This window comes from Podarcis melisellensis (assembly GCF_964234715.1).
Source record: "Podarcis melisellensis genome assembly, chromosome: 18".
Taxonomy (NCBI): domain Eukaryota; kingdom Metazoa; phylum Chordata; class Lepidosauria; order Squamata; family Lacertidae; genus Podarcis; species Podarcis melisellensis.
The window spans coordinates 8,282,237-8,302,738 of NC_138536.1; the positions used below are offsets into that span (position 1 = coordinate 8,282,237).

The window sequence follows — 20,502 nt, forward strand, 5'->3', positions numbered from 1 at the left end:
AACAAATTTCCCTATGGGCTTGCTTCACAAGACGACAGCCCATAGGGAAATCTCCGGGACAGCGGGGAAGCGCAGCGCGTCTTCCCCGCTGTCCTCGGACCTCCTCCGAAGGCTGGCGGTGGGGCGGGGACAGCTCCTCCCGCCGCCGCCGGGCTTCGGAACGATGCCCCAATGCCGGGCGGCGGGCGGGAACGCCTCCCCCCGCCGCCCGCCATCGGGACCATGCCCCGATGCCGGGGGCGGGCGGGAACGCCTCCCCCCGCCGCCCGCCATCGGGACCATGCCCCGATGCCGGGGGGCGGACGGGAACGCCTCCCCCCGCCGCCCGCCATCGGGACCATGCCCCGATGCCGGGGGGCGGACGGGAACGCCTCCCCCCGCCGCCCGCCATCGGGACCATGCCCCGATGCCGGGGGCGGGCGGGAACGCCTCCCCCCGCCGCCCGCCATCGGGACCATGCCCCGATGCCGGGGGCGGGCGGGAACGCCTCCCCCCGCCCCCGCCATCGGGACCATGCCCCGATGCCGGGCGGCGGGGACGAGGCGGGGCATGGTCACCGCCGCCGGCGTTTAAAAGCACTCTGGGGAAAGCAGCGAAGCGCGCTGCTTTCCCCGAGCATCGGGAAGTCCGGCGGGGGTCCTTGGGATTCCCTCCCAGCCCCCGCCTTTAAAAGCACTCCGGGGAAAGCAGCAAAGCGCGGCGCGCTTTGTTGCTTTCCCCGGAGTGCTTTTAAACGCGGGCGGCTGGGGGGGGGGAATCCCTAGGACCCTCGCCGGACTTCAAAAGAGCTGCGGGAAGTCCGGGGGGTCCAAGGGATTCCCTCCCCACCGCCCACCTTTAGAAGCGCTCGGGGAAAGCAGCAAAGCGCGGCGCGCTTTGTTGCTTTCCCCGGAGTGCTTTTAAACGCGGGCGGCTGGGGGGGGGGAATCCCTTGGACCCTCGCCGGACTTCAAAAGAGCTGCGGGAAGTCCGGCGGGGGTCCAAGGGATTCCCTCCCAGCCCCCGCCTTTAAAAGCACTCCGGGGAAAGCAGCAAAGCGCGGCGCGCTTTGTTGCTTTCCCCGGAGTGCTTTTAAACGCGGGCGGCTGGGGGGGGGGAATCCCTAGGACCCTCGCCGGACTTCAAAAGAGCTGCGGGAAGTCCCGGGGGTCCAAGGGATTCCCTCCCCAACGCCCACCTTTAGAAGCGCTCGGGGAAAGCAGCAAAGCGCGGCGCGCTTTGTTGCTTTCCCCGGAGTGCTTTTAAACGCGGGCGGCTGGGGGGGGGAATCCCTTGGACCCTCGCCGGACTTCAAAAGAGCTGCGGGAAGTCCGGCGGGGGTCCAAGGGATTCCCTCACCGCCGCCCACCTTTAGAAGCGCTCGGGGAAAGCAGCGCGCTTCGCTGCTTTCCCCAGAGTCCTTTTAAACGCAGGCGGCAGTGGGGGAATCCCTTGGACCCCCTCCGGACTTCCCGCAGCTCTTTTGAAGTCCGGTGGGGGGAGAAGGGCTTTTCTTCCTACCCCCAGCCTTCAGAACAGCCTACTGAAGGCTGGCGGTGGGAAGAAAAGCCCTTGTCCCCCCCACCCAGCCTTCAGAAGAGGTCGGGGGACAGACTGTCCCCGGACCTGGTCTGAAGGCGGTTTCCCTAGGAACGCATTAATTGATTTTCAATGCATTCCTATGGGAAACCGTGCTTCGCAAGAAGAAAAACTCGCAAGAAGAAAAAACTCGTGGAACGAATTAATTTCGTCTTGCGAGGCACCACTGTAGTGAGAAGACAAATATTGGCAGCTTTTTAAATTGATTCGTAAGCAGACAGAAAATAATTTTAAGTATTATAGAAGCAGTGGATGCTTACGGCAAGTCTTAAGGTCACATGACCCATGGCCCTTCTGGTTTGAAAGTAATCTTGGGGGTGGGATCAATACCCTGGAAACCCCCCCCCCCCCCATATGGCTGATTAAAACCATTGTTGAGATTTTGGTGCCTGTTCCTTCCTTCCTTCCATTTTTGCCTAATTTACTCTGGACAATCATTGAGCATGTACTGGAGATGCTGACATACTATCTAGCAATCAGACATGGCTGTTTCCTTTTGCCATTGAAAGCAAATGAAGCCCATTAAGAGTCAAAGCACTGCTTCTTAGCCAGTCATGGATCACAGGACCAAGGCTTTCACAACCCTGTTTGCAAGGGTCCTCCTAAATACCCCAAAGACAAGGGGTTCTTTTGATTACAGCAAATACTTTTGTGATATTTCCTTCTATCTCCTTTCAGCTTGTTTTTATGAAAAGTGATATCCCGTCCTTTGGAAATGCCCGAGGTCTAGCTCTGACACTTTCTACATACAACATATGTGTTCTGTAAATTCTAACTATTTCCTGGCTTAGTCAGGAGTTTGTTGTGTACCTTTTTAAAGGGTGTTCGCAATACACTTGGTGATCTGATGTGTAATGAGCATGGTTCTTAATAGCATGTCGGGTGTGGGCTCCAGCCTGGCTCTCCTCTTTTCCTTGCACCTCAACTTTGCTCTCAGGGTAGGAAGGCTGTAGTTCAGTGGAATACCATGTTCTTTGTATGTTAACTGGCACTGCCAGCTATCCGGGCTGTGAAAAACCACTGTAGGCAGTATTGTGCTGGGTCAACCAATAGAAGAAAGAGAAACAGCTTAGTATATATTCTGTGTAAGTCACCTCTACTTGGATTTCTAAATTTTTGCCCAGCTAAAAGCATTTGAGTTATTAAGCTGGGTATGTCTTTTTTTAGTTTTGCCCGTTTTGTCTGTCTTCATATACTTCTAACTGCCAGTTTCACAAGGAGGAAAACTGGCTGAAAGAGTTTTGTCAGGTTCACTGTGCATCAGTGTTGGCTCTGTGCTCTAACACACATTCACCAATCTTGGGGAAAATTAGAAATAACTGTATATGAAATTGTGGGTGCAGCTTTTAACAGGTTTTTTCTTCTTCTAATGGTGCATATTAAAAATAGTCCTAGGAACCAATCCTTGCCCCCCACCCCCCATGACGCTTCTGTTTTTTAATTTTTTGATAACTAGGTATTGTCCTGAATGTCGCAATGATGCAAGTGAGGTGGTTTTGGCTGGTGAGAAGCTGAAAGAAAGCAAAAAGAAAGCCAAGATGGCATCTGCAAATTCATCCTCTCAGCGGGACTGGGGCAAGGTCGGTCCATCCTGGTTTGTTTTGTCTTGCTCTCCTGCAGTGCCAGACTGCAGGCTGGCACTGCTGCTTGGCACATGTAAAAACCTCAAGACGGATGTGTACACAACTACATGGCTCAGCCAGCTCAAAGTATTTCACATGTTCTCTAATCTACTAGAATGTCATTTGTGAATGTTAGAATGATGTTGGAATGAATTTATGTGATTTTAGCAGAAATGTTACAAAGCTTTAGGAAAAAACAGACTGTTAATTGGTGAAAGGAGGGAAAGTAAAGTTACATTAATACTAAGATAAATTACAGGACAAAAAATGGAAAAGATGGGAAGGATTTGCTGAAATAGCTAACCAAACTAGAATACAAAAAAGGGAGGTGTGAGGAGGTCAAGGAAACAAGCTAATGAAAGATAAGTTATGGGAAGAGTTGCTGGGTTTTTTTTTAATTGTTTGTATTTTTTTGGTTTTGTTCTTCTTTTTTCTTCTTTTTTCCCCTTTCTCTTTCATTTCTTTTTTACTCATTGTGATGTGTTGATTTGCTTTTGTTTAATATGGTGTTTTTACTTTTGCTTTTTGTAACCTTTAAAACTTTAATAAATATTATTTTATTTTTTTAAAAAAAATAGAATGTCATTTGTGTTCCACAAAGAGAAAAGTCATAGGGGTGACAAGTCGGTCCAAGCAGAGTTGTCTCTTGACAACTAGCTTGTCTTAGGAAGCCCTGAGAACAATTGCTAGTTACAGTGGCTTTCAGTGGAAACCTCTACCTTTCAACAGCATAGGGCAGGTTTAACTACCCATTTGTTAAATAGGTAGCAGGAATGATTCTGTGCTAACCTTAGATGGGACTGCTTTGTTACATGGGTTTTATTTGGGGGAACGTAATGGATGAATGTCTCCTTCTCTTAATAGCTCAATAGCACAATAAATTGGTGGGCTAATTTGTGGCAATTTCTGTTTTGACCTGCGAATTCTTTATTTTCTAGGGCATGGCATGTGTCGGTCGCACAAGAGAGTGTACTATAGTGCCGTCCAACCACTATGGGCCGATCCCTGGAGTTCCAGTTGGAACCATGTGGAAGTTCAGAGTCCAGGTGAGATGCTGCTGTATCTGGCCCCATTCTTTTTCCATTGTGGAGTGGGTGGGTGTTCCTGGGAACAACCGACAACTGCTATTTATATCTGGGTACGAATGTGCAAGCGGGACGCGGGTGGCGCTGTGGGTAAAACCTCAGCGCCTAGGACTTGCCGATCGCATGGTCGGCGGTTCGAATCCCCGCGGCGGGGTGCGCTCCCGTCGCTCGGTCCCAGCGCCTGCCAACCTAGCAGTTCGAAAGCACCTCCGGGTGCAAGTAGATAAATAGGGACTGCTTACCAGCAGGGAGGTAAACGGCGTTCCGTGTGCTGCGCTGGCTCGCCAGATGCAGCTTGTCACGCTGGGCACGTGACCCGGAAGTGTCTGCGGACAGCGCTGGCTCAACCCTAGAGTCTGGCAAGACTGGCCCATACGGGCAGGGGTACCTTTACCTTTACCTTTACGAATGTGCAAGGAGGCCCTTGAATCTGATGGCAAGCAGGAGGCTGCTCATTTAGCTCTGTTTGCAAGAACTACAAATTCTGGACTGGCAAGTGGCTACTGCCATTTTTTAATTATTGTGGCCCTGACCTTTTTCGTTCAGAAGGGGAATACTGCTTTCCCCACTGTTACTTACCTGCCTGAAATGTAACGTGAAGAGCTCTTGGGGAACTGCACTTTCACAGCAAATGGAGCCATGGCAGTTATTACTCGTAGGTGGTCTAGTGGGTGAAGTGTTTCATGTTCATTACCATTACAAGGTTTCCATATCTCCCCACCCCATCGATCCTTTGGTAATTGAATGCTTCCATGTGACTGCCTGTACTTGACCTCATGGATTTGCATTCCTCCATAGGTAAGCGAGTCGGGTGTCCACAGGCCCCATGTTGCGGGTATACATGGCAGAAGCAATGATGGAGCCTATTCACTGGTCCTGGCAGGCGGCTACGAAGATGATATAGTAAGTGTTGTGTGTGTCAGTTAGCTCATCTCATCATTCTCACCTCTTTTCTAGAAGGCCCGATAAATTGCTCTTAAGAAGTACCCTGTTAGGCAAAAGGTTTGTCCTCTTTCTCCCATCCCAGTTTGGATCATGGGATGGACTCCTCCAATGGGGTGCTGCTCTTACTTCTTCACACTTTAAAACATGAATTGCTTGTGGTATGAACATGGTGTAAGTTGTGTAGAGAGGAAAAGAGTGTCAGATGTCAGAAGCACTCCTGTAAGCCCTCTGTCTACACTGGTATGAACCACTGAGGTTAATACTATTTTTGTTTGTCATATAATGTGTGACACAATGTTAGTACTGGATGAATGCATGTATCAATCCTATAGTAGTTACAGTCTGCTGTATGCTCTTGTTCAATTTATTTGTTGCCTAATACAAAGAGTCTCTAGGAGACTTACATACTCAGTTAAAGGACTCATCGTGTTTAACAATAAAACAATATGATCATTATCACCCACGCCACCAAAAAAGCAGTATGCTGTCCTTGAGAGGTTACAGTAAGAGGCAAGTTGGCAGAACTGGAATTAAAAATCCTCTTGAATATCACCAGTTTGGGAGGACACAATAATATAGTAACATTTGAGTTAAGCGATGCATGTGATTTGAAATTGGGCTGGGGAAAATATTGCATAATTCCTTGGTTGCCACAGGTTTTTTTTTAAAGCACAGATTGGTGGAGTTTGGCAAGTATCTAAGTGTTTTATGTGCCAACACCAGTTTATTCAGGTGCTTGAGTGACCAGGTGATTGGGATTTTCCCAGTCCTGGATTGAACCATCTGAATATATTTCAGGACCATGGAAATTCTTTCACTTACACGGGAAGCGGAGGTCGTGACCTTTCTGGAAACAAACGTACAGCTGAACAGTCTTGTGATCAAAAACTTACAAACATGAACAGGTGAGGCAAAAGAGCTTATCTTCCAAGGGGTTTTCAGGAAATAGCAAGCTATGAAAGCTATTTTTTTGCAAGCGTTTAAAGAAAGAAAAGAAGCAGTTGTTTTATAGATGTTTTATAGATGTTTACTGGCCTGCCTAATGTGGTGGCTCTTGAAACATTCTTGCTTTGTTGACTATCTCTCTAGGTTGTAATAATAAACATAATGTTTATTATTACATGGGAAATATACATTGAGCATTCTCTTTGCTTTGTTTTGGAAATATGCTGAAAAGCAGCATGACTCCTTCACGATTTGCTTATGGGCTTCCTGGAGGCATCTGGCTCAGCAGTGCGGGAAGCAAATGGATTTTTGTGTGGGGAGCAGATGGATTTTTGGCCTGGTCAAGTGAGGCTTCTCTGTCCTTAACCATGGCTTATTCTGTGATGCTGGAAGAGAAGCTACTTGCGTCTTCTGCCCTCATCTCCATACCAAAGATCTACAACTGGTTTTGGGAACCTGTGATCCTCCAGATGTTGCCGGATTCCTGTTTGCATCACCCCTGACAATTGGCCAGACTGGCTGGTGCTGATGGGACTTAAAAAGGAGGGTCACAGGCTCCTCCTCTCTGATCTCTTTAAGAACTAAGGGCTGGGTTCCCACAAACACTTTCTCTTTTTCAAAATTATTTTGTAGGGCGTTGGCGCTCAACTGCAGTGCTCCAATCAATGATAAAGAGGGCTCAGAGGCTAAGGACTGGAGAGCCGGAAAACCAGTGAGGGTGGTGCGGAATGCAAAGGGGGGCAGGCATAGCAAATATGCCCCTAAGGAGGGGAACAGATATGACGGCATATATAAGGTAAGGAAGTTTGCCTAAGTGTAAGGCGATGTGGATTCAAGGTGGGCTCATTAGGAAAGCTTTATGTGGCATTTAAACCTCTCTTCTCATTTCCTTTTTAAGGTTGTTAAATATTGGCCTGAAACAGGGAAATCTGGCTTCTTAGTGTGGCGCTACCTGCTCAGGAGAGATGATGATGAGCCAGCCCCTTGGACCCGGGAAGGGAAGGAGAGAATGAAGAAACTTGGGCTGACAATGCAGGTAAGTCATGCTGTAGAGTGTTGCAAAGCATTGTCCTTTGAAGGGTCAGGAGTCCAGCTGCTGCGAGAGAAATGGTGGGTAAGGTAACCTCTCAGGATTGTGTTATGCTTCTGGCCACTTACTTGACTTTGTTTTCTTTCTCTGGTAGTTGAACAGGAGTGCACACCCGGTTCAGGTGTGCTTGATTTTTCTCTCCCTGTAATGCCCATTGAACGTCCTGTGTTCAATACCTACTGCTGAAACTTTCAGATTCTGAGCAGCATGTTAGAGCCATGTAGACATTAAGCTAGAAACCATTCCCCAGTAATTAGTGGCTGCTTTTTCATTAGAAAAAAAACTAGCTGTCCCCCTTTTCAGCTCAACAGTTGCAGTGGAACATGCTTAGATCTTGATAGAAGATGCATTTACACCAGTGCCATCCAGTAGGCAGCCTAGCTCTCTGGCAATACATTTTGCTTTACATCCGTACCTCCCATTGCTGCAGTTATGTGTAACACCAATTATTAGTCTTTGGCACTGGTGGCAGCAAGAGCAGTGCTGTGGTTGATGGATTTAGATCAGGCTTCCTCAACCTCGACCCTCCTGATGTTTTGAGACTACAGTTCCCAGCATCCCTGACCACTGGTCCTGCTAGCTAGCGATCATGGGAGTTGTAGGCCAAAAACATCTCGAGGGTCGAGGTTGAGGAAGCCTGATTTAGATGGTGCAACTCAGTATTTGTATTGTAGGAGAAAGGAATCCTAAGAGCTTCCCTGTGAGATTAGACCAGATCAGTGGCCAATGTTGGATGTTGTCTCTGAGGGCAGTGGGATGTTGTCTCTGAGGGCTATGCACAGGCTAACCATTTCTCATCCCTAATTCAGTATCCTGAAGGGTATCTGGAATCTGTTGCAAACAAAGAAAAAGAAAACAGTAAGAAAACAGAAGAGCTTGAAACCCCGGGGCAAGGGAAAAGGAAGCGGAAATCTGGTAGGTACTGATAATGGAAAATAGGTGTGTGTGTGTGTGTGTGTCTTTTAAGGCCTAGCTTTCTTTTACAAGACTCAGAGTCCCTCAGATTTGTTATCGGTCAGAGAATAAAGAGCTGAGCTGAGGCAGGGTCCAGTGAAAACAAGGTAGATCTTTATTTTTCTGCTGCAGCACGCCCCCTCCTCCCTGTAGGGAGGTGAGAGAGACCAAGAACAAGTGTGTCACATCTTTTAAATGTTTGCATTTTGGCCCGCAGGAGGAGGACATCCCCTTAACCTCAGTGTCACAAATATATCACACATAAGGTGGGGTCGCAGTCGCTTGGGCAAGCCAAGATGTGTTAAATTTCTGAGGCTTAGCAAGATTTACATAGTTCCAAACAGAGGTTATGCAGAGCATTAACACTGGAAATAGGTTCTCCTAGGGCAGGGGTGCCAAAACTTTTTTCAAAGAGGGCCAGATTTGATGAAATGAACATGCTTGAGGGCCGACCAAAGTAGTTGAGCTTTTTAAAAGGGTTTTACCCGAGGACATATGCTGCCACGGGGGCTGAATTAAATCGGCTGGTGGGCCAGATTAGGCCCCCGATATGGACTTTGGACATGCCTGTCCTAGGGATTGATTGATATGGCAATCAGGAACGTCGCACACCTGGGCAAAACCATACAATATTTGAAGACAGTTGACACTTATTGAAGCTAAAAAGTGGGGAGGTAAACCTCTCAGACACTGGCCCTGACAGGCAGCAGCCTATATGATCTCAGGCAATGGGGTTATGGAGGATGTAGAGTCTCCCACAATGCAAAGAGGCACACATGACCAACAGATTCCAAAAGTAAGAATTACACATTGCTCCATAAGGAAATTCAAGCTTCCCTTGTTTTAACAGGCTAGATTTAAACTATCTGGCTTAAATGAGGAAAGATTGGGGTACATGCCTCCATTAGAACCAGGCAAACGAGGAAGGGGGACAGGGTGGATTTTCTGGACAGCATGTGTGGTGTGGTGCTTTGGGGTGACATAAGGGTGCACTTATTTTATGTGCATCCTTGGGAGATGTGGTGGGGCACATGGTGGCACAAAACCGATGTTTAGAGAAAAGAAAGGGGGTATGCAGTGGGAACTTTTCTGGTAACAGTATACCCTATCCAATTGTCTACAGTTTTCTTCTTTGGAGGGGGGCAGGCAGAAAATAAAACTGAGATAAAGCACATCCTGTATTTTCGTTTCCAGGAAATGAGATGGACGTCTCTGTTTCTCCTGCTGGCACACCAAAGAAGACCAAGGTTGAAGTCTACAAGCTCACCCCCAAGCAGAGGGCCCTCATTAAAGATGACGAAGCCAATGCAAAGTTGTGGAGTGAAGCACTAGAAGCCCTTAAGGACGGCCCGGTATGTGTGGGGCGGGTACCGCTTGCCCCCAAACAGGGTTAAGAAGCAATGCTTATTGGCATTCTGTTTAACTTGGGATCGCCCTGGTCTGTACATGCAGCATAATGCTTTTTTAAAAAGGCTTCCCACATTAAAAGCAGCACCCAAGACAAAACCTAAGCTCTCTCTCAAAGTAGAAACCTAGCAATAAGCGAGGCTGGGACCACGTCTTTGCCTCTACCATGCAACTGGGAAGCTTACAGCCTTCCTGGGGAGAACATTCCACAAGTGGGGAGCCACTGCAGAAAAGGCCCATTTAATGTTTAAGCAATAGGAGAACAGAAGTAGTATTACTGTAACTCCTCTGTCACCCTTTTCACGACAGAAATTCCTCAACAAAGTGGAAGAAACTTTCCTGTGCATTTGCTGTCAGGAAGTGGTGTTTCGGCCAATAACAACGGTGTGCCAGCACAATGTATGCAAGGTGAGGAGCTGCCATTGATTTTCACTGCTGTGCCTATTTCAGAACATTGACTCTTCCTATAATTTTTAAGACTTGAAACCTGATGAATGGCTCTGGAAGCATTCTAAAGTAGGGGTGGGGAACCTCAGGCCTGTGGGCCAAATTTCGCCTGGTCTGAGTCCAGTCAGGTGTGGAGCAAGTGAATAGGTTGCACAAACGAGTTTGGTTATTCAATCGCATAACCAATTGCCTGCAGAAGACAGCATTGCAAGCCCTTTTCTCTGCCCTTTTCTGAGCATAGGACTGGCAAAGCCCCTTGTGCTCTGGTTCCCAAGCGTCCGGCACCCTGCTGGCTGTCATGTGCTTGGAAAAATACTGTGCAAAGGGCTTTATGGGGGAGAAAAACCATCCGTCAATCATCTGACACCATCAAGATGGCAGGCAATTGAGTTGTCCTTCCCACAGGTCACCAAAGTTGTCCTGTGTTGACTGAGAACAGATAGAGATCTGGGCCAAAAGTGTTCCCACTCTTGTCCTAGGGTGTGCAATATTGTGTGAGTGAACAAGGTGTCACCAGTAGGCAGAGCCAAACTCTACAGGGACGGGGAACCAGTGCACCTCCAGCTGTTGTTGGACTTGCAACTCGCTTCAACATGGCCAGTGGTCAGGAATAATGGGAATTGGAGTCTAACCTCTGGAACTGCACAGCTTTCCATCCTTGCCCTACAGGGTGGCTGCATGCAGAATAAAGTACAAAAATTGTGTTATCTTGCAATATTTGTTAGCCTGTTCTAAGAGGCCACTCCGATCTTCCACTGTAGTATTTAATGGGAAATGGGAAGGTCCTACTTAAGTCAAGATCGCAAAATTCTTGGGATTCTCTTTCCCTGAAGGTTGTTAAAAGGAAGCAGCAGCAGCAAAAAACTAATTTTGTAAGACCACTAGCTCTTGGTAGCCAATCACTGTAATCTGTGAATAGCAAGAGACTAAGAGACTATAGGGACACAGGTGGCGCTGTGGGTAAAAGCCTCAGTACCTAGGACTTGCTGATCGAAAGGTCGGCGGTTCGAATCCCCGCGGCGGGGTGCGCTCCCGTCGTTCGGTCCCAGCGCCTGCCAACCTAGCAGTTCGAAAGCACCCCCGGGTACAAGTAGATAAATAGGGACCGCTTACCAGCGGGAAGGTAAACGGCGTTCCGTGTGCTGCGCTGGCTTGCCAGATGCAGCTTGTCACGCTGGCCACGTGACTCAGATGTGTCTGCGGACAGGGCTGGCTCCCGGCCTGTAGAGTGAGATGAGCGCACAACCCTAGAGCCTGGCAAGACTGGCCCGAACGGGCAGGGGTACCTTTACCTTTAAGGGCAGAAAGGAGGTGCTGTACCGAGATCTGTAGCCTAATCTTCCTCTGTCCCTAGTTACTCTGTGATAAGGCCACATGCCCTCTGGTAACATCCCTTGACTCACTTCAGTCTCCTGCTTTGTTCAAAAAGTTAATTGTCAGCTGAAGCAAGGTGAAAGAATACCTCCTCAGGCAATATTGGGTCATTGCTTTTGTCCTGGGATTAGTGAAGATGCAAATAGTTGCAGGGTAGAACTCTTAAAGTGAATAGAGCGAGATGATGGCTGGATAGGGTGTGACTGAAATATCCTGGTGCTCCTTTTTTCTGTATAGACTTTAGCTGTTATCTCGGGGGGGGGGGGGTGATTCAATCTTTCTTTGTGTGTGTGGTGAAGAATTCTCATCACCCTTCACAAAAACAGGCGGGTTTAATTGGTACTGTATTTAATAAAGGACAGACAAGTTTCAGCAATAACTCCTCAACACAGGCTGTTGTTTTTTTTTTAATACAAACTTGATATACCTAGTCTACAGAACAATAAAAGTATTAACATAACTGGCTTGACAGAGGACCCTCCTTGTTGCCCTTTACCAGAATTAAGTTTGCTGCAGTTCCTGTGAATGTTGGCAGTTTTATCACCAAACCAGAATATTCTTAAGTTAGAATTAAAGCAAGATCTTATCTTAGATGTGGGTTAGCACTCTATTTCTCATTGCAATCAGCAAGGGGTGGTACTGTGGGGGAAGGGTTGAATCTTTGATCTCTTGTTCAGTGTAAAGATAGCTGGTATCTTTTGATCACCCATTCATTATTATTATTTTTACTCCACAGTCTAGAATCTTAAATTAGAAATTTGTTTTCTTAATGCAAGGATCAAAGAATATTTGCCAAAGTATGGTTTTTTGTTTTGTCTTATACTGAGTGGTAGTGGTTCTACAGGCTTCCAGGCAGGTGTCTTTCTCAGCCCCACCTGGATAGTCTGGGGATTGAAACCAGAGATTTTTCATGCAAAGGAGATGGTCTTCTACTCTTTCATAAGTAGTAGCTATATTTTCCCCGAGGAAACATACTACACTCCTATTGGCTTTCATGGTTTTGGCAATCAATAAACAAAAACCAGATGCACTTTAATAGCTATGACAAAACCTATAGTGGATGGCTTTTATGTCCCTGTTTAGTATGCTAAAGGTAAAGGTACAGGTACCCCTGCCCATACGGGCCAGTCGTGTCCGACTCTGGGGTTGCACGCCCATCTCGCTTAAGAGGCCAGGGGCCAGCGCTGTCCGCAGACACTTCTGGGGCACGTGGCCAGCGTGACAAGCTGCATCTGGCGAGCCAGCGCAGCACACGGAAACGCCGTTTACCTTCCCGCTAGTAAGCGGTCCCTATTTATCTACTTGTACCCGGGGGTGCTTTCGTACTGCTAGGTTGGCAGGCGCTGGGACTGAGCAACGGGAGCTCATCCGGTCGTGTGGATTCAAGCTGCTGACGTGACGATCTGCAAGTCCTAGGCGCTGAGGTTTTACCCACAGCGCCACCCGCGTCCCTTTGTTTAGTATGCTAGTGGTCTTTAAAAAAATTCTCATTTCTTTGATGTCTCTTTTACTCCCCAGGACTGCCTAGATCGATCCTTCCGAGCAGAAGTCTACAGCTGCCCAGCCTGCCGTTATGATCTTGGCAAAAACTATACAATGCAAGTGAATGAACTGCTGCAGACCCTCCTGAGCCAGCTCTTCCCTGGCTATGGCAATGGACGGTGATTCCAAAAAGCACTTCTAGTTTCATTAAGAATTTTTTTTTTTTTAAAAAAGCAAAACCTTGTGGGGTTTTTTGACGGGGTTTTATTTAACTAAATAGCCTTTCAGAAAAGCTGTCACTGTTGTCTCCCTTCCCTGAAAACTATAAAGGTTGAGGAATCTGCTTATGTATTTTTGTAGTAAGGATTGCATCTTTTTTAAAAGGAAACCTTCATGGTTGTAGGAATTGCAAATTTCTCATTGTGTGCTACTAAAATCTACAGAATTGCAGTTTTTTTAAATGGGGTGTCATTTTCTTTTAAAACAAAAAACCTAGTACATGGCTTGGTTGCTAGAACAATCTCTTTGATCTATGGATTTTTTTTTACTGTTAGGTTTGATGCTCTTGATCTTTTTGTGGCAGCATTTTAAAAAAACTTATCACAGCATTTTTTACTATTGTCCGTTTAGGACCCGCCACAGTGATCATTTGAGACCTCTTGATTCTTGGAGTGTTGACATTTTTTGCTAAAAGCCCCCTTCTCTACTGGTTACCTGTCTTAACCGTCTTTATGTAAAAGTTACTACCTCAGTCTCCACATTTAATCAGCCAGGTGCTGCTTCCTACTTAATAGTGCCATATGGGAACACACAAAAGCCATTTGGAAGTGCCTTTTTACTGCTTTTTTTGCTGTGAAAGACTGAGCTTTGAACATTGGAAAAGCACTGAATTTTCTAAACTGCCAACAATTTTTTTGCTCCTGGGATTCCAAAATGTCACTACCGCTGCTCTAGATCATTAGCTTTAGATCAGTGTCCTGCTTTGTGCATGTCTGAATATTCCTTTTTATCTTCTTAGAATGGGAAATTAGACATGAGAAGGCTTGGTTGTATATTTGGTGGTTGGTCATTCTTGCTTCAAACAGTACCAAAACTTTACAGTTTAATACCTCAGGATAAAGCAGAGTTGATATTAAATCACTCTTCACATCATACAGACTGGAATAAATGTGCTTGTTTAACCTTTTTAGCCTCTTTACCTCCTTATAAATGTATAATATTGTTTGGAAACTTTTATGACTTTTGAATTATGCCACAGTTTTGTACAAACAAAAGTTCTCAAAAATAAAATACCTTTTCGTATCAAAGAGAATGTGCCTGATTAAATTTTGGAATTCGGTTTTTAGTTTGGTGATGATTAGATCTGTGTGGCTGGAGATCTAGATAACTTTTAGCCCAGCTGTTGCTCCCCCTACCCCACATTTAATCAAGGAGTTGACAACCTTATCTTGAAATAGCTGACTGCCTGTTTTTAGCATGTGGAATGAACGCTGGTTACAAATTGAGGGAAAATGCTAGCAGTAGCAGCAATTTCAGGGACTGTGAGGAAATAAATTTGTTTAAACTTTTATTGTTGTTGTTCTTGATTGCATAGCTTGTTGTGGAAGAACTAACTGATTCATAAAGGTCCAGACTATGCTCCAAGTTGGTGCCCTCCAGATTTTTCAGACTAAAACTTCCTTTTAAATATAGGATTGTCTTTAAATTTCCCTTTCTTTTATGTATGTATCTGTCTGTTTTATATATTGTAGGTTGCTTTGAGTCACTGTTATAAGTAATAAAACTGCTCCTTTCCCCTTATAGGGTAGCCAAGAGCCCATATAGAGTTCTTTTGTAGGTTCTCTATCGGTAGGAGAAAATAACATGCAGGAAAGAGGAAGAGGAACCAGAACAAAGGTGTGCAAGCCCTTATATAGACATTTTAAATTGCCCACCTTGGGAGTCCAAGGTCACCTGAAGCAAAGTTCTTAACCCGAGGTAATATTTCTGGACTAGCGGAGTCTGTAACCTGAAGCGTATGTAACCTGAGGTACCACTATACCTGATTGCATTATCTGGATTTTGGGCATGCTTTTGTTATTATAACTACTTAATTCCTGAATCTAGGTCATAGGTCACAGGCTCACACCCTGTTCATATCTTGAATGTGCCCTGAGGACAGGATTTGTGAGGAAAGAGACAATGGGGAGGTTTCCTACTTTGACCTTCCAGAGAAATATTTGAGGTCAATTTGTTCAGGACCTAATCTGTGGGGTTTCAGACACGTGGTTTATATATACAGTTATGAACACTTAGTTTTTTTCTATATGACCTTAAAATTCTTATAACATCACCTTGGTAAAAAGGGGCCAATAAATGTAATTATTATTAATAATAATACTCCCATCAGCCCCTGCCTTCATCCCATAGTCCCTTTGCCAAGGGATCAGGAAGTTATTGTCCCTCATACGGACTACGCCTCCCATCATCCCTGACAATTGGCCATGCTGGCCGAGGCTGGTGGAAATTGTAATCACAAACCTATGGAAGGCACTACCTTGTGTTAGCTTTGGCCAAAAAGAATAGTTATGTTACAGAAACACAAAGTGTGGATTGTACTTTCCGAGGCCAAGATTATTAAACTTGGAATTTGCTATCAAGTGTTGAGGGACAATTCTGGCTCTTAAAATATGAAGGTTGCCTGTCCTAAGGAGTCATTTCCAATGGACACAGAAGGATAGATGCTAAGGCTCACAATGCAAGACTTTTCTTGCTTACAGTTGTTCATCAGAAGATGTGAACTCGTTAGACTTCCAGTTGGTTGGCTTTGGTTGTGATTCAAAGGGCTCCATCAAATGCAATTAGTGGGATTTATGTGTTAGGGCAATGGCTTCGACTTTGGCTGAGAGATTTTAAAAAATGCAGTGGTCAGAGCTGTCTTTTTAAAACAAGGCTATGGGGTAAGATAATAAATCAAGGAGTCTGAGCTAGACTCTTCAACAGGTGCTTGAACATTTGCAGCATGTAGATCTCTCTCTAGGCTGTTGGCTCCATGAATTGCTCTTTATCCTCCATACCTTAAACGGAGCCTACCCTCTTTCCTGTTAAGTCTGTTTGATCTAGTCCGGCCTCTTCTCTCTAGGAGACCCTCAAGTATTTGAAGAGGGTTTCTATGCACGCCCCACCCCGCCTTCACCTTCAGATGAAACACCCTTCCTTCTGAAACCTGTTTCCATAACCAAATGATGTGTTTTCCCTTGCCTTCTGAGCCAATTCCTGTTTTGTAGTATTCTGCGTTTTTTATTTTGTCCTTTCTCTTCCAAATACCACCAGCTGGCTCAATACCCTACATCTGTATGAAGGGCAGATTAGGAAAGCGAAAGCGCATCCTGCAGCTTTTGCCAGGGGCGCGCATTTGAACTTGGGCGATCCTTGGGAGAGTCCCAAATCCCATGATCCCCTCCCCGCAGCCTCAAAAGCATGCTTTTATGATTTGCAGTACTGTAGTGACCTTCGGCCCCCATTTATGTTTACATTGCCCGCTGCTTGCTCGTACAACTGTTTTGAATAACAATGCATTGTGCCAAGGGTGTGGGGTGCAGATTGCGGGAGGTGGGCGGTGAATTGGAGAGATTAGGGGGGAAAGGGTGCAGATCTTTTGTGCCGAGGGTGTGGGGTGCAGATTGCGGGACGTGAATTGGAGAGAAAGGGTGCAGATCTTCTCTTGATCCAATTTGCAAACCAATTCTCCCTTCCGGGGCGCCCGCGATGCTGGAAAAGCAGCCAGCCGGCCTTGCGGCCCCTCCCTCATTGGTTCTCATAACCCTGCAGCCCCCTCCTCCTCCTGCACGCTGATTGTGTGTGCACGTCCTCACGTAGGCCGCCGGTGCTGGCTTTACCATCCAGCCCAGTGCGAGAGGAGGAGGAGGACCCAGAAAAGGGCGTGTCCCGTGGGCTCCCTTAAGCCTCTCCCTCTACCCAATCAGGAGCGCAGCTTGCCACTGACCTCCTTCCCCCGCCTTCCTCATTGGTTCTGCGGCTCAACCAATACCGCAGTCGGGAGAGGGGAGAGGGCGGGGGAAAGGCTCGAGAGCTCTTGCCATTGGGCTGACCAGAAAAAAAGAGAGAGGGGCGTGGCTTGATGATGATGATGAAGAAGAGCGAGGAGGGGGGGCGTGGCCAGCCGTGGCGGTGTTTTCCTCCCCCTTCCCCCCCCGCCTCCCCCGGGAATTGGTCCTCGCGCCTGCCCTTCACTCGCCAGCGGCCAGCCAATCTCGCGCGCGGCGGAGGGCGGGACCTCCTCGGCCGTTGGAGGAGGAGAAGATTGGCAACGGCCGATCCCCCCCCCCCACATCCCTCAGCCCGCCCCCAACTGCTTCACCCCCGGACCTGCCTCCGAGGAGACCCGTTGGAGGCCTTGCGGCAGCGTCGTCGTGCTGGTCGCCAGCCCCCCCGGGAAGGCCGAGAGTGTGGTAAGGGCCTTGCCAAGACGGCGACGGGGGGGTTGCGGCGTGTGTGGAGGCGTCGGTGTGGCTGTCGTCCATTATCGCGACGGGAGGAGGAGGGGGGTGTTATCGCTTTATGTCTTATTATTTTACCTCAGGGAAAGGGGGCCGGGCCTGCGGAGAGCGGGGGGAGGGGAGGGGATGCCGCCGCCGCCGCCGCCGCCTCGGAACGGAAGCCCCGCCTCACAACTCCCTCCTTCTCTGAGGGAGGCGGTCGGGGTCGCTCGTTCTTTTTACCTCAGGAGGAAGGAAGGGGCGCGGGGACCGCCTCCCTCATGGGACGCCCCCCCCCGTCCCTCCCTCAAATCACAAGTTTTGGGTGAGCTGCGAGGGGGAAAGTCAAGACCCCCAGACGCTGCACTGCCTCCCCCCCCCCCACTTACATATGTGAGGGATTTGCAGCACTGGGTCAGGCTCTGGCGGGGCCAGGAGACCCGCTTGCCTCTTCGTATTCTTGTTTGTGGGGTGTTTTGAGAGTGTTTTGTATTTCCAGTGCTGGAGGAGAGTTCAGGAGCCAACAGCAGGTCAGTAGATACACGCCTGCACACATAAGAGGCGAATTGCATGCACACGCGCACATAAATAAGAGGCGACTTGCGTGCGCAGACACATGCACACATAAATAAGAGGCGAATTGCATGCGCAGACACATGCACACACATAAATAAGGCAGATTGCATGCACAAACACATGCACAAACATAAATAAGAGGCGAATTGCATGCGCAAACACATGCACACACATAATAATAATAATGATTTTATTGCATTAGCCATGCGGCCATAGCATAGTATACATAGAAATAACATAAAATGGGGGTGGGGACATAAAAGTGTATGCCGTTCTGGGCGAATACTTTGAGAAAATGGGGATAACAAAGGTAACGGGAGATTTAAAACATCGAGTGACAGAGAATACAAAAAACAGGTTCGATTGTGCGGCGTATCGACTACATCTGTGGTATTGAGGAAGGAGTTGGTGCCGCTTTCCTCTTCATCACACTAAGCAGGAAATTAGCTGTCATCTCGGTAATCCAACAGTCAGAATCCTGCAGAAGAAGGGACACTATCCAAGGCTGGATTGGGAGATGAAGCTTGTTCACGAGAGGAGTTAGAAACCGAGATCTTTCATCTGTCACATAAATAAGAGGCGACTTGCATGCACAAACACATGCATACATAAATAAGAGGCGAGTTGCATGTGCAAACGCGTGCACATGCACACATAAATAAGAGGCAAATTGCATGCGCAAACACATGCACACGCACACATAAATAAGAGGCGACTTGCATGCACAAACACATGCACACACATAAATAAGAGGCGACTTGCATGCACAAACACATGCACATGCACACATAAAAAAGGCGACTTGCATGCACAAACACATGCACATGCACACATAAATAAGAGGCAAATTGCATGCGCAAACACATGCACACACACATAAAAAAGAGGCAAATTGCATGCACAAACACATGCACGCGCACACATAAATAAGAGGCAGATTGCATGCGCAAACACATGCACACACATATATGATAGGGATACATGCACATAAATAAGAGGCAAATTGCATACACAAACACACATGCACACATATAATAGGGATATACACACCCACATATAAATAAGAGGCAAAATGAATGCACACACATATATAATAGGGATACACACACACACATATCCCTATACACACACCAAAACCCCCGCACATATATAATGGCAAATATATACTAATACATACACATTTATGTGTAAATATAATAGCATATTATTGAATCCCTAATGCCTCAACTTGCTGCCCCTGTAACATAAGGTAAAGGTAAAGGTACCCCTGCCCGTACGGGCCAGTCTTGACAGACTCTGGGGTTGTGCGCCCATCTCACTCAAGAGGCCAGGGGCCAGCGCTGTCCGCAGACACTTCCAGGTCACGTGGCCAGCGTGACATCGCTGCTCTGGCGAGCCAGAGCCGCACACGGAAACGCCGTTTACCTTCCCGCTAGTAAGCGGTCCCTATTTATCTACTTGCACCCGGGGGTGCTTTCGAACTGCTAGGTTGGCAGGCGCTGGGACCGAGCAACGGGAGCGCACCCCGCAGCAGGGATTCGAACCGCCGATCTTTCGATCGGCCAGTCCTAGGCGCTGAGGCTTTTACCCACAGCGCCACCCGCGTCCCTTCCCCCTGTAACATATGTATATATTAAACCAAGTCCTACTCTGAGCATACCCACCAAATTATTTACGGTATTGAATTTATTGGTTGTTGTTTTTCTTTTAACCTGGGCAACTCAAAAGTGTCTGATGTGTCCTGTTCACTTCAGGGGGTCTGCTCTTGAATGGAATTTAGCTGGACACAAATATTAAGTTGTATCCAGTGTTAGACCCATGGAAATGAATGAATGTTACTAGCTTTGGGCCTATCATTTCAATGGGTCTGAGTGAAACTTGGAGATGTATAAAACGCGATGAATAGAGGGCATCATAGTCGTAGTAGAGACCCATTGAAATAAGTGAAGATGGCTAACTTTGGTTCTTTAATAGTGGTCCTAGTCTGAGTAGAACAGTTTGTTAAAAGTTAATGGTTTAATGGTAATTGTTGCTTTTTTTATGGGTTGTATCCAATCATATTCGGAGCAGACCCACTGAAATCAAAAAGCATGACGAATTTGGATCAGTTAATTTCAGTGAGTCTTCTTTGACAAACACCGGCTACCTTGGCCTGAAAAGCGAGTTGAGCGCTGCACTCCATAGCCGCTTTTGACTGGACTTAACCGTCCAGGGTCCTTTACCTTTTTACCTTATTTATAATAATTGTATTTGAGATTGTTACTCTTTTTCAAGTTGCCTGTGGGTCTTTTTGTCTTCACTGTTAGTGTGGTGAATGTAAATCTGGCGATGTATTATGTAAATTGATGATGATAGTAGTCTATATTGTTTTGTTTTAGTTTTATTCTAAAAGTATCGGCTATTTGTGTGTAAGTTTTTTTGCTGGTTTGTACATTGTACAAGGCAATTAATAAAACAATGACGATGATAATAAATTGGAGAGAGAGAAACCACAAGATTCTTGTCTTCGTGTAGCAGAA

The 20,502-nt window shown here is 46.9% G+C and overlaps 2 protein-coding genes across 6 annotated transcripts in view; one reads left to right on the forward strand and one right to left on the reverse strand.

Annotated features, from left to right (window-relative positions):
- Positions 1–13,151, forward strand: part of UHRF1 (ubiquitin like with PHD and ring finger domains 1) — a 33,745-nt gene extending 20,594 nt beyond the window's left edge. For all 4 annotated transcript variants that reach the window (XM_081895495.1, XM_081895496.1, XM_081895493.1 and 1 more), the window contains exons 8-17: positions 3,035–3,158; positions 4,139–4,246; positions 5,084–5,188; positions 6,029–6,135; positions 6,809–6,971; positions 7,074–7,211; positions 8,075–8,180; positions 9,414–9,571; positions 9,936–10,034; positions 12,966–13,151. In XM_081895495.1, coding sequence (XP_081751621.1) covers positions 3,035–3,158; positions 4,139–4,246; positions 5,084–5,188; positions 6,029–6,135; positions 6,809–6,971; positions 7,074–7,211; positions 8,075–8,180; positions 9,414–9,571; positions 9,936–10,034; positions 12,966–13,112 — 1,255 coding nt within the window. In that variant the 3' untranslated portion in view covers positions 13,113–13,151. The remainder of the gene's footprint in view (positions 1–3,034; positions 3,159–4,138; positions 4,247–5,083; positions 5,189–6,028; positions 6,136–6,808; positions 6,972–7,073; positions 7,212–8,074; positions 8,181–9,413; positions 9,572–9,935; positions 10,035–12,965) is intronic.
- Positions 1–20,502, reverse strand: part of LOC309360765 (perilipin-3-like) — a 186,155-nt gene that overhangs the window by 59,138 nt on the left and 106,515 nt on the right. The window lies entirely within an intron of this gene.